The sequence below is a fragment of the Portunus trituberculatus genome, chromosome 25 (assembly GCF_017591435.1).
Source record: "Portunus trituberculatus isolate SZX2019 chromosome 25, ASM1759143v1, whole genome shotgun sequence".
NCBI lineage: Eukaryota > Metazoa > Arthropoda > Malacostraca > Decapoda > Portunidae > Portunus > Portunus trituberculatus.
This window is the reverse complement of record NC_059279.1, coordinates 11,529,555-11,543,264: the sequence shown is the minus strand read 5'-3', so window position 1 is coordinate 11,543,264 and position 13,710 is coordinate 11,529,555. Positions and strand designations below refer to the sequence as shown.

The 13,710-nt window shown below is 36.7% G+C and overlaps 1 protein-coding gene across 6 annotated transcripts in view; it reads left to right on the top strand.

Annotated features, from left to right (window-relative positions):
* Nucleotides 1–13,710, top strand: part of LOC123508778 — a 78,206-nt gene that overhangs the window by 13,795 nt on the left and 50,701 nt on the right. For 5 of the 6 annotated variants that reach the window (XM_045262680.1, XM_045262685.1, XM_045262683.1 and 2 more), the window contains exons 2-6: nucleotides 652–709; nucleotides 1,783–1,951; nucleotides 2,838–2,991; nucleotides 7,610–7,704; nucleotides 10,815–10,936. In XM_045262680.1, coding sequence (XP_045118615.1) covers nucleotides 652–709; nucleotides 1,783–1,951; nucleotides 2,838–2,991; nucleotides 7,610–7,704; nucleotides 10,815–10,936 — 598 coding nt within the window. Of the gene's footprint in view, nucleotides 1–633; nucleotides 710–1,782; nucleotides 1,952–2,837; nucleotides 2,992–7,609; nucleotides 7,705–10,814; nucleotides 10,937–13,710 lie in introns of all 6 variants that reach the window. The other variant, XM_045262681.1, reaches the window with a different exon arrangement.

Genomic DNA, 13,710 nt, shown 5'->3' with positions numbered 1-13,710 from the left:
TTCTTAGCACATTATTACAGTTTCCTTCACGCTAATTCCTGAGTTAACGCAACCTCTTATGTTTGCTTGTTGCCAAAGTCAGCTATCAAATCTATTTCATTGCTGTTCAAATTCATGCCCTGTTTGCTGTCCGACTCAAACTTTTCTTCATTATGGTAGGGTGTAGTATTGGTGGTAATGCTGGCTGTGGATAGTAGTAGTAGTAGTAGTAGTAGTAGTAGTAGTAGTAGTAGTAGTAGTAGTAGTAGTACCAGTAGTAGTAGTAGTAGTAGTAGTAGTAGTAGTAGTAGAGGTAGTATATATAGTAAGAGGATGAAGATGATGATGACAATAATAATGATGACACATACACTTCAGACATACACTATTTAGCCTCTAAACAAAAATACAAATAAAACATCTTACTCTGGCGCTTCGCTTCACCCTTTACCCTAATACAGACCATTACAGCCTCCGCCCAACGCCCACAACAAACCTACACCTACACGTGTGTGTGTGTGTGTGTATGTGATTCTTATGTAGGTCAAGGCTTCCATCATTATTTTGTAACTAAACATTCTCTCTCTCTCTCTCTCTCTCTCTCTCTCTCTCTCTCTCTCTCTCTCTCTCTCTCTCTCTCTCTCTCTCTCTAAGTGCATGTTATCTTTACAGGAGATGCGCTTGTCGACAGCAGGGCTTCTGGCATTAGTAAGCCACCTGGCACTTACAGGTAAGATTGTATTCCCACGGTCCTCTATGGCCCTCTAGTGCTAAGGTTCTCAACCTTTTTCTCGTTAAGAACCCCCTGAGTTATAAAACCCTCTATCCGAAACCCCAGTGATCTGACATCGAACAGAATGTTAATTTAGTGACTGACACTAACTCATTATGCAATAGTACTGCAAAGGATATAATTAGATCAGCTACCCACTTAAGTACCTCTGGAAATCTTCTTGTGAACCCCTCGGAATTCGCGAACACTATGTTGAGAACCCCCTGCTCTAGTGGAATGCACTATCACTCCCCCACTAGTAGACCATACAGGCACACATCACTATCACTGCCCAAAGAACACCTTATAGTACCCCCACACCGCGTCTTCATTTGTACCAAATTTTTTCAATAGGGGCATTTCAAGACACTTCTCATTATTTCACTATTCTTTTTGAAGATTGACTTCTTCAGTGCATGTTTTTTTTTTTTATTGTTGTTTCACTTGTCCAAGATCCATTTTACATAAAAAAAATGAAAAAGAACTCTACATCTTAGCATACTAATAAACTTTTCATAGATTCCTAATGAATAACAACAGCCGTACAGTACATTAGTTTTTCTTTTTTTTTCTTTTAAATAACTACAATACAAAATATATCACCATGTCAACAAATACTTCAGCCCTTCCCACACACGTAATTGTAATAAGATTTCACTTCCTTCACACTACAGCTACTTATTTCCCAATACTGTAGTACGTGCAAAGTATTACACTTCAGTGAAGAAGCGTAGTTAGGACATAAGAAACATTGCTGTTTGATATTATTTCCACTTGTGTCCATCTTATTAACAAAACTATATTATTTGATATTTTCTCGCATAGACACAGGAATAGTCGGAATTATTTAATTTCAAACGTGATGAAAAATTTATACCCCTTTTAATATGAACAATGATAAATAGTTTTCTCTTTTTCAACGGAAAATTTCCTTACAAGCAACGAAACATGAACAGAATAACTTCGGTAGACATCTCTATTCCAACTGGACAACTTTCCCCAATGAAGACCACCATAACTTATTACCACAGGTGCATGGGATGTCAACTTCCAACGGACCAAGTGTTACAATTATGGTTTGAACAACCTAGCAGACCGCATGCCCGTCTCCGTCAGCAACCTGGTGTCTCTGGTGGAGAAGATGGAGGGCGCCCACAGCTATGCGAACCCCGATGCCATAGCGGAGGCTCTCTTGCATAGGTAGGAAGAGGGAAAGATGCGGGAGGGTATGTATGAAATTGACCAGTATGGCAAAGTAATGGAGAGTCTTACGAGTGAGAGGATTAAGAGGTACTACATGATGAATGGTGGTAAGGAGTATGAAAGTGAATGTAGGAGAGCAAAGCGAGAAATATAAATGAGAGAGAAGGGAGGACGTATGAGGAATGAATGAATGAGAACAAAGAAAAATAAGTGCCGGGGGGGAGGGGGGAAGAGGCGAATAGTCCTAAGAAAACTTAGAGGGTATGGTACGCAAGATGAAGAGCTTTATATAGATGGAAAGAAGTGTTAAACGAGGAAGTACAAAAGATAACAGAGAAGTTCTTGTCGCGGTGTTAGCAATAACAGCACAAAACCAGTAACAGCATACAGGTGTAGGTACTGAAGTCTATATACATCAACTTTCAATACTCAAAATATGGAGATATTATATATATATATATATATATATATATATATATATATATATATATATATATATATATATATATATATATATATATATATATATATATATATATATATATATATATATATATATATATATATATATATATATATATATATATATATATATATATATATATATATATATATATATATATATATATATATATATATATATATATATATATATATATATATATATATATATATATATATATATATATATATATATATATATATATATATATATATATATATATATATATATATATAATGTGTTCCGATTGAATATGACATATTGTATAGTTTTCTAGATATCTTGCTAAATTATGTAAGAATACAAACCAAGCAAGTTTTTCCTTGTACTGTACAAAAAGACTACATGAAATACGTATCTCATCATTCTTGCTATGTACAGGTACCGAATTGATGGCATTACGTACACCAACCCCACCACCTCCTCCTACTGGGACCCCAACGACTTCTACGAGGTCCAGAAGGCAGAGCTGCTAAAGAGCCTTGTCACCATGGATCAGACCGTGCCTGACTTCACCTTCGAGCCGCGGGAAGAGGTACCTGCTACTGTACTAAATCTCTCTCTCTCTCTCTCTCTCTCTCTCTCTCTCTCTCTCTCTCTCTCTCTCTTGCAAAACTTCAAATTGATCTTTTCTGTATAGCTATTTGAAATTAGAAGAGTGGACACTAGGTATAACATGGGGGTGGGGTTTCTAAGACAGACATACCAAAAACATTTTGAAGGAATTATACTCAAATAAGTAATTCAGTAAATAACTACCAAATTACTGCAAGACCTATCAAATACTAACCTATCAACTGACCATGAAAGTAATTTTCGATTTCGTGACTTACTTCACTTCCAGTTTACTTTGATTGTTTTGATAGAATTCGACGCGTTTTGTATTTACATGTTTACTGTCTTTATTTGTTCATAATCTTTTTATTTTTACCGAAGTGATAGGTTTGGCCCGCGACGGTGGGCTCTGCTCTTTGGTACCTCTTGAACCCCATTATATATATATATATATATATATATATATATATATATATATATATATATATATATATATATATATATATATATATATATATTTATATATTTTTTTTCTGAAGGACACACAAAGGCCTCTACAGCTACAGTATTACATAACCACCTAATAGCAAAATAGTTAGAAGCATTGTGAATTTATATCAAATTTGACATTATGAACCTTTTACCGCTATTCGGAGGCTTTGCTCTCTAGATTCCCTTAGAGGCTAAATGCGTATCAAAACTACATCAGTGCCCAAAATACACACAACAATTTCAATATCTGAATGAAGAGACTCGTTGCAAATAGCCCCTTTTCCTTCTTTAAAATCAGGATGTTATCTAATGACGAAACATGATAATATTGCTAAGGGCGTCAAACTTTGAATCGATACTGCATCGATTTCACTCAGGGAATGCGTTTCGAAACGTACTTTAAACATACTCTACTCTTCGAAAGACACACATTACTAGTTAAGGGGAGTTCTCTATTAAGAATTCGCGTATGGAATTTAGAGTGAATGTATAATGTTATTGTTTTGTAAAAATACAAAATAATAAATAAATAAATAAAAACAAATAAATAAATAAATAAAAAATATAAATATATATAAAAAATTACATTAAGTAAATAAAATTGTATATATTAGAAACCTAACCAAAATCAAAGGAACTATAAAAAAAATAATAATAATAAATGGCCTAATACCCATGCCAGGGTGATGCTCCCCCCCAAAAAAAAAAAATAATAAATATTAAGAATTCACGAATTATCTCTCGATCATCACTAGAATCATGATAACATCCTAGAAATCTCTAATAACATTCTGTAGAGTTGAATGATTGGAATCGAGATAAGACTCAGCAACGTTAAGATTCGTGATTTTTTTTTTTTTTTTTTTTTGTCGTCGTAATTGTTATATGATTAACGTTTACATTAGCATGTAACTTACCTTCGATACCTGCCAGTTGCCAAGGCCTCCAGCACACACTGAAGCTAACTAGGTTTCCATGGAGAACAATGTATGGTCAGGAAACGACACACTTTCTTGTAATCACAATTGTACCCAATTAACTGTCCACTAATAATTTGATCGAACGCCATGAGCATCATAGCTCCTGCGCAAATCAGATAGACATACTGGCTCATATCCTAGCTCAGCCATTTCCCAGCACTACTTAGTAATTTCAGTGTTCACTAGCTTGGTTAACATCGTCCAATGACAAAGTGAATGACTTAACAGGAGAGGCAGCTGTCTGCTATTTTCTCAATACATGATGTATAAGCTCCCTATAACTTGTAGAACAGCATTTTCAACTAGTTATAGAGCGAAGTAGGGAAATGTAGGGTAATTCTAATGATTAGATAATATGAGGTTGATACTGCCACTTTGCAAGACTGTCCCAGTGCCATCTATTGATGCCAAGGAGGTTATATTCAACCTCCTTGATTGATGACATTGCCTTCTCAGTAACTGTACTACGAATATTAGACATATACTATAAACTTAACTTCATCACAGTTTAATTTCTTTTCGTTTCGGCTACTTCATCGTCATTTAGATAAATAACAATAGCATATTCTTTCGCCGTACGTAATATCTGAATTTCTTATTTCCTGTTTATGCTTCTCTTAGTAAGTGGCAAATTTTCTTTCGATGGAAAATGGAATATATGAAAGTTTCCATGGTGTAGAGAAAAGGATGAATCAAGATGTGAACAGTCCCTGTTGCAGAGTACAAGGACGCAGACAATGGGCAGCAGTGAGCAGTACCCTACTCGTATAATAATACGCTTACAGCAGACGCTGAATAAAAAATTAGACTACGGAGTCGGAGCTAAGCGGCATTGGTGCTGGTGCATTGTGTGATGGCGTGGTGCTTCAGGTCTTAAGGTTTGGCTTTTGGCGAGCAGAAGTGTTGCAATCTTGTAGAATGGACGATTAATTATTTAATGGTGACCTAGTGATGTGGAAAACCTCGATAAGAGCAAGACCCGTGATAAGGGAAGCAGCAGCAGGGCTGTACAAGGTGTATGTTATGGCACTGCCCACGGCCACATGGGCCATCAGTCCATCACAACCTATGGCAAGGGTAAGGCATACTGAAAAAATTAACGGATCAGAAGATGTGGATCATAATGTAAGGTCAGCGATTACCGGAGTAAGCGTGCTTTGGGAGGGAAGGCTCGGGCGACGTGGCCACGGGTTCAGTTCGTCATGAGACACTGTGTTAGGATAAGTTAGATGTGGATTTAATACCAATATATGTAATTGTTTGCTTAACTAAGAGACAGTATGTAAGCCGTTTTGCTTAATATACAACAAATATTTTTTTTTATAAATACCACTAAATTAAATGTTTCATGTTCCAAACATATTAAAATATGTCGCCGTTTCATATGGGGATATGCATATTTTTCCTTAATTATCAATATTTTTTATTCAGCTCTTCCCCTTCTAATGTGGAAGTGCAAGGTTATCTGATCTCAGATATGAAATTGCTGATCTTTAATAAAAAGAAGGAATGAAATGGTTGACAAGACTGTTTGTTGATCAGGTCACGCATTAAATGGCTGGCGTGTTTTGCTGATAAATATAGCCTAGAAATGCGAATAGAGAAACATCCCTAGACAAGGGAATTTCCTTAAATATTCTCTAGACGCGATCGTAGGATAATAACATCAACAAATAACTTAAGTTTAAAGCGTTAGGAATATGTATTTTTAATTAACCTTACTGGATTCAGACAAACTCCATCTCTCAGAATTTTCATCGCAGAGTAGTATGTTTAGGGATATTTGTGTGTCTTTGTATGATAAGATTAATTACTAAAATCCCTGTGCGCCGTTGTTATTCGCAATCGTTTCGAATCTCAGGTATTCGAGAAAGTGTTTATTTGAGCGTGTTTATGGAACCATGACTGCCGGTAGTGTGCATGCGCGGTAAGCTTCTCACAACCAATGAAAAATTAAAGAAAGATATCAGCCAATGAAATGGCTTTCTATCCATAATTGAACGCGGACTATCCGCCGTGATGCAGTTCTGGGAAACTGGATGTTCTCGCCACGTCTGATTGTGAGGGGTTTTCATTCACTTATTCTGGATGTGTAGCAGCATTAAAACGAACAAACAAACGATATTAACATTTTTAAGTTACAATGTTATATCAAATACTGTGAAGTGTCCCAAGAGTGAGTCGGACGGCAGTTTTTAGTGGACAAAATGTTCGACTCTGTGCACCAAATCAAAGCTACGTCACTGCAGCTACAGCGTAAGCCAATTTAAGTGTTAAGATAGGTTATGGCGCGGTGGACGGTTTCTCGGGGACAGTGCCAGGTTTTGTTAGGCTAGGTGAGAATATATGAGATTAGGTTAGGTTAGGTCCCTGAGGGGTTCAGGTTAGGTTAATATCACAAGGGCGCTACAAGTTCCTTTTCCCCTCCACTAAACACCACAGTTAGGTTAATTAAGTTACATTAGTATTCCTGACGGAGGCGTTGTCGAAGCTGCGCTCCTAGACATGGATTTTTGGATATGGGAGACGAAAATTGCTGACAAATCTTACAAATGAATCGTATACATATCGAGGGATTTTTCCTAGACATGCAGGGGGAAATCCCTAGCCTTGATTTATATATATATATATATATATATATATATATATATATATATATATATATATATATATATATATATATATATATATATATATATATATATATATATATATATATATATATATATATATATATATATATATATATATATATATATATATATATACATACATACATATATATATATTTATCAACAAAATTTTGCCAGTTTGCCTCCCCCAACCAGAAATCCTGGATCCTCACTTGTCCACAAACTTCAGGGATTATAGTGTAATACTAAAATATTACAAAAACGTCTTTGAAGGTTGACTGCTGTGGCAGCCTTGGATGAGCCAGAGTGAAAAAAATGTGTAGGAAATGCAAGAACATGCTAGGTAAGAACTAGTGATGGATGAAGGCTAATTTATCTACCCTACAGTTCCCTGTCCCCAGGAGAGAATTTTCACTGGGTTTGCAGCATTATGAATGTAGAATGATCATATATTGAAACACTTGGCTAATCCTTGCTTTTGACGTTTTCACAGTGTACGCTGCACTTCATGACGTCTCACAGTGTAGACCTCTACCCCCATGCAGGCCTTGACTACGTGTGGGAAAACCCAAGGATGCGACGGAAGAGGTCAGTGTTTACTTTTCTCTCTTACATATAACACACACACACACACGCATGGATGGCAATTATGAAGGGGACATGGGAGACATCTTCCTCTCATTTTTCAAACAGATGGGGATATAAGTATCATTTGCCCTCCCTACTTTTCAGGGTAACTTGTCATAACATACACAGTTACTGAAGTTATGGGGGTAGCTCTGACACCACACAGTTTTGACTGTTATGGGTCTATCACCTTAGTGGACCTTTTTTCCTTTAATTTTGTTGTCCTTGCCTGGTGCCCTTCACATATTGTATGAGGGGCACTAGGCAAGGACTACAAAATTAGAAGAAAAGAATCCACTGAGGCGATAGTCCCTCAAAGTCAAAATTGTGTGGTGCCAGGGTTTATGTTCTAAAAAAGGTATTTTTTTAAAAATTTATCCGTATCTTTATATCCATATCTTTATATCCATATCTTTTTTTTTCTTATATTTATTATCTTTATTCTTTTTATATCATTCTTTGTGTTTATGGAATATTTCTTTTATCTGTTACTGTGGAAGCATGTCGGAGCATTAAAACAATAGCATAAATTTATTTATTGTGGTAGCATTACTTTTATTTCTTTTCTTTATCAGGCACTTGTGTCTTCTGATTATTTAATTGGGTTTGATCTTGATTGAACAAGGTTGGGTTTGATTAGGAGAAGAAAGACAACTCACAAAACAACCAAATTTGTTCACTTAATATTTCATCAATCTTACTATAAATGACTTAGTGTATAACAGTGAACATTTAGGAAATGCAATCACAGAAGCTAAATTTTATTTTATCTACACACACTTCCACCTCACTTGGCAGGCATTCCTGCCCCTAAACACCAAATTTATAATTTCCCCTTCCCAAGGGTGAGATTTTAAATGATGGTAGTCCAACGATTGACCATTCATGGTCTACATCAAGATCCATGTTAGGTCATGGGGAATCTCGCCTCACAACTATAATCTTATGTGAGGTGGTCAACCAACAGGCATCATTCTTCTACTCACCATGTTCACTGTGTTGTGCCTCTGGCAAATGACCAGGCCTCAGACACATGCTATCTTACCATATCTGACTATTGATGTGAATAGTATGTACTACCCTTCGAGGTTTAGACTGACACATGACCTCACCATATGTACTCAGAGATTAGCATTATTGTATCACATGTATGTTTCTGATGTCTCTGTTAAGGCAGAAATGTAACATTTAGACCTTTGAAATATAGATGTTACAGTACTTATCAATGTGGTTTCATACAACATTTATAGATAGAATGTTTTAAGAATTATTGTGAAACAATTCAGTCAATATCTTGAAGAGATTCTGATCTTAACTTATTCTCAGGTTGGCTTTAAAGTAAGAAGGGCTATTATCGCCGTGGTATAGTGAAACCATGCGCGCTTTGGGGTCCGAGGGGTCTCCAAGCGCACGGGTTCGAATCCTGTCCTCACTCGGGGCAACGGTTTCCTAGCGGGTGGGCTTTGAGATAGGAGGTACCCCAAAAAGTATCTCCTTTAGCCCATAAATTCCCGTGAAAAAGCCCACATGGTATAAAAAAAAAAAAAAACTTACTATTAGACTATGGTGAAATTCTATCATTTATTAATACACGGCTTTTTGGCACAGTAGAACCAGCTATTGAGTTCTAAGGGTGCTCAGGCACTCATGTTTGAATCCTGGCCATGGTCCAAGAATAGGAAGGGTTCACTCAGCATAAGAGTTCCCAAATGCCAAATCCAAAGTGTTAGATTAGGAGGCACCATCCTACCCATGGTTAACTAGGAAAACCAGATTAAAGAAAAAAAATCATACAGGAATATGTAATGTAGATCTTATATTGCTTATATTTTTAAAGGTCCTTAATACGTTTTGTCACTATGATTGATGACTGATGTAAGCTATTTAAGGATTTCTATTTACATTCTGTCTTGGATTTACAACTTTCTTATTGGAAGGAAAATGATTGTAGTGGTAGATGATTAATCAGTTAAATGCAAAAGGGTATTGAGCATTGTTCCTCAAGGTTCAGTCTTGGAGTCTGTTCTTACATCAAAGTTCAAATTTCTAACTCCTTATTATATCCTTACAATGATTTCTTGTTATTGATGTTCTGAATAGAGTTGCAAAGTCATGGGATCTTCTGCTGTATTCGTATAAGTGTGTTACACTAAGATTTGGTAGAAGACAAACTACTTATACCAGTGGTTCTCAACCTTTTTCTCTCCATTCCCCCTTCATGAATTCTCAAGATTTGTTAGATTTCTGTGATGTGCTTAACTTACATCATTAGATTACAAAAGACTATAATCAGATCAGTTTAAACCAGCAATTTAGGTGTGGCCCTGTATTTTATGGAGATTCCTCCATTGTGTCACATCTCCATAGATCATGGGCTCGCCTTTTTCTCCATCCTTGCTCCAACTCCTTATTCTGTCTTTGTCTTTCTTTCTCTCTCTCTCTGTTTCTATATAAATGGGTCAATTTATCCAAACTTATTCCAGCTTTTGTTCCACATCACTGTTGAGGTAAATATCAAGGCATGTTTTCTGTATAAAGACTGGCAAGTCAGGTGAGATGGAAGTAGTGGCAAGGTTGCACTCCCCTGGTGGTATGCCATGTTTAGGAGGAGGGGAGGAAGCTTTTATACAGGAAACTCATCTTGATTTTTACCTTGATAGTGATGAAACAAAAGTTAGAATAATTTCAGATATGATTTCTTAAATGCACCAATTTATTTAGAAACAGGCCATGCCAGCACTTGCAAACTTCCAGATTATAGAATGCCATGTAAAGGATTTTCAACCTTTATGTATAAAAATAAAGACATGTACACATATTTATACATTACACAAGTTAAATATGTATGTATATTGTAAAGTGATAATAATTTCTTATAGATATTTCTTGGAGTTCTTGATATATACCTGGTACAAAGCAAACTGAATCCCAGAATGAAGTATGTACTTTCTCTACATTCAAATGCATATATAACTAAACTATAAATGTATTGCAGTGGTTAATATCACTGTTTAAATTATGGATTATGATTAGGATTATATTGTGCACTAATTATGGACCACTTGTTGCAGAGATGTTGGATCACAAAATCGTTATGGCCTTCCAATCAACATTAAACCTGCCACTCATCCCATTGAAAATGGTGTTATATGGACCCCTGCAGGACCAGTAGCAGCAGGAACCCTTCTTGCAGGTGAGCAAATCATCAAACAGAATGAAATTGAGGAGCACATGTTAATTTGAAGGGATGCAGTGTGTTTTCAGTGTTTGTCTTGCAGGGCTGAACTGGGAGACTTTCTCAGGCCAGGAGTCATTCATGTAACCAGGCCACCCTGGCCTTGCCCACACATGCACATTCATGCCCACATCTACATGCATGGGCACACATACATACATGCATGTATGTCAGCACACACACACACGTATGTGCACACGCACACATGCACATGCACATCACTGGAACAGTTTGAGTGAGGAAGTGGTGTCAGCAATGAGTGTACATAGTTTTAAAGAAAAGTAAGATAAGTGTAGATATGGAGACGGGGCCACACGAGCATAAAGCCCAGGCCCTGTAAAACTACAACTAGGTAAATACATGCTGAAGATCGGTCTATGAGCTCTGAGCTCGCTCCATAATGGGGAAGACTGGCGGGGTGACCAGCAGGAAACCGTGGTGAATTACACATACACACATGCACATGTGCACACACCAGCCATCGTTGAGGGCGGATGTGTCTGAGCTGCTCACAGAGAGTGCTTCAAAAGGACTGAACCCAGGCCTAGACATATGAACAGGGGGAGGGGGGGGCCATAGTGTTCTCCTGTCTCCAAATGAAATAAGTGTTAGATTACGTATAGCCAAGGAATAGATAAAGAGAGAGATATGGAAGAAAGTAGCGCTGCCAGGCGCATGGAGGAACCAAAACATATGCTGGCCGAAAATCAACGCTATATAGAAACACCTATTGGTTTAAGAAAACTCACTGAAGATACTATTGATGAGGATTTCTCGGGTTTCCGTGATGAACGAGGAAATACAAGGAGACTTGTAAATGTAGAGAGAGAATTAAGATATTTGAAGGAGGTGATGTCCAGTCTCATGGACAAACATGAGCGACTGGTGTCAGAAAACACAGCCTTGAAATTGAGAATAATGTGAAAAGGTCAGTGGAATAAACCAGAAATTAAAAGAGAAGATTTTATAAATAAGGAAGCAAAATGACGCTCTAAAAAACCACATTCCAGAACTTGCAGGATAAAGTGCAGCAAGGGGTTACAGACAAGATAGAAGGTGGTCTAAGTTAAAATAAATTGAAAAAACTAAGAAATGAATGGAAACAAGAACAAGGAGAAAAAAAAAAAATTTTCAGAAGTGGTAAAGAGACAAATTCAGGAGAACATAAAAGTTGTTGTAATCGAAGTTATCAAAGAAAAGGAAAGTATGGTGAGGGATGCAGTGGACAAGAAAAAAACCTTCGTGATCTACGGGATGAGAGAAAAGAAAAATCCAAATAAATTCACAAGAGAATGTGAAGAAAGGGAAATGGCCAAAACGGTTATCAAAAGGGTACAAGACAGCACACAAGAATTTGACCAGGAGGTAGAGGAAGTGGTTAGGCTGGGAAGGTACACTGAAGGGGTTAAGATACCAATGAAGGTGAAAATGAGATCTCAAGTGGCTGTAGAAGAAATAATGGCTAGAAAAGGGAAGTTAGCCAATGATGTTGATCACAAGGAAATATGGATAAAATAAGATATGAACTTAGAGGAAAGGGAAAAGGAGAAAGTGCTAAGAAGTGAGGCTAAGGAAAAAAAACGAGAAAAGGACAGAGATAGAGAAGAAGAATTTTTAGTGGAGGGTCCTGGATATGAGACTAAAGAAGTGATACTTAAGGAAAAAAGAAGAGGTTGTGGAGGAGGCAATAAATTAAGAGTGACTTATACTAACATTGATGGTTTTTTATCAAGTATATTGGAAGTTTGGGACTATTTGAAAGAGAAAAAGCCAGATGTAATGTGTATCGTTGAAACAAAACTGAAGAAGGAGATACATGTCAACTTTAAAAAGGAAGGATATAATACCTGGAGGAGGGACAGGAAGGATAAAGGGGGAGGAGCAGTGCTAATAATGGTTCGTGATAACATTTGTGTGGAGGATGTGCAATATGGAGAGGACAAAGTGGAAGCATTGGGAGTAACAATCAGAACAGAAGATTTGAAGAAGAGAAAAATTATAGTTACATATGTTTCACCAAAGACTAATACATGGGGATCAGAAGAGCATAAAGATATGCAAAGAGAGACTATCGTCTCTCTGGATAACATTATAAGAAGAGATAGAAGAATATTCTTAGTTGGAGACTTTAGCTGTAAAAAGATAAACTGGGGAGAGATGGAAGTAATGGACAATGCTGGGCAGTGGAGTGAGAAAGTGTTACAGATGACTATGGTTAATACAATGGACCAGTGGGTGGAGGAGTCAACAAGGTACAGGGGGGAAGAGGAACCATCGTTACTTGACCTAGTCTTCACAAAAAAAAAAACGGAGTCCCCTCCAATCATACAATACCTTAGTCCAATGGGGAAAAGTGATCATGTGACATTAGAGATGCAAATGGAGGAGGAAGATGAGATAAGATACAGAGAGGACTATAAAGGAGAGAGATTAAATTCTGCAAGAGCAGATTTTGAAAAACTAAGGAGTTATTTTGCTGATATTGAGTGGAGTAATATTATGAGCAGGAAGACTGTACAAGAGAAATATGACATTCTTACAGGAATACAATGAAGGAGTAAAAAAGTTTGTTCCTGTTTATAGAGTTCAGAAAAAAAATACATATATGGTACAATGCTAGATGTTTACAAGCAAAAAAGGCAAAGGATAAAGTGTGGAAGAAATTTTTAAAGCAGGGAAATTACTATAATAGTTGGCAGTACAAAGATACTAGAAATTAATATATTAGAGTA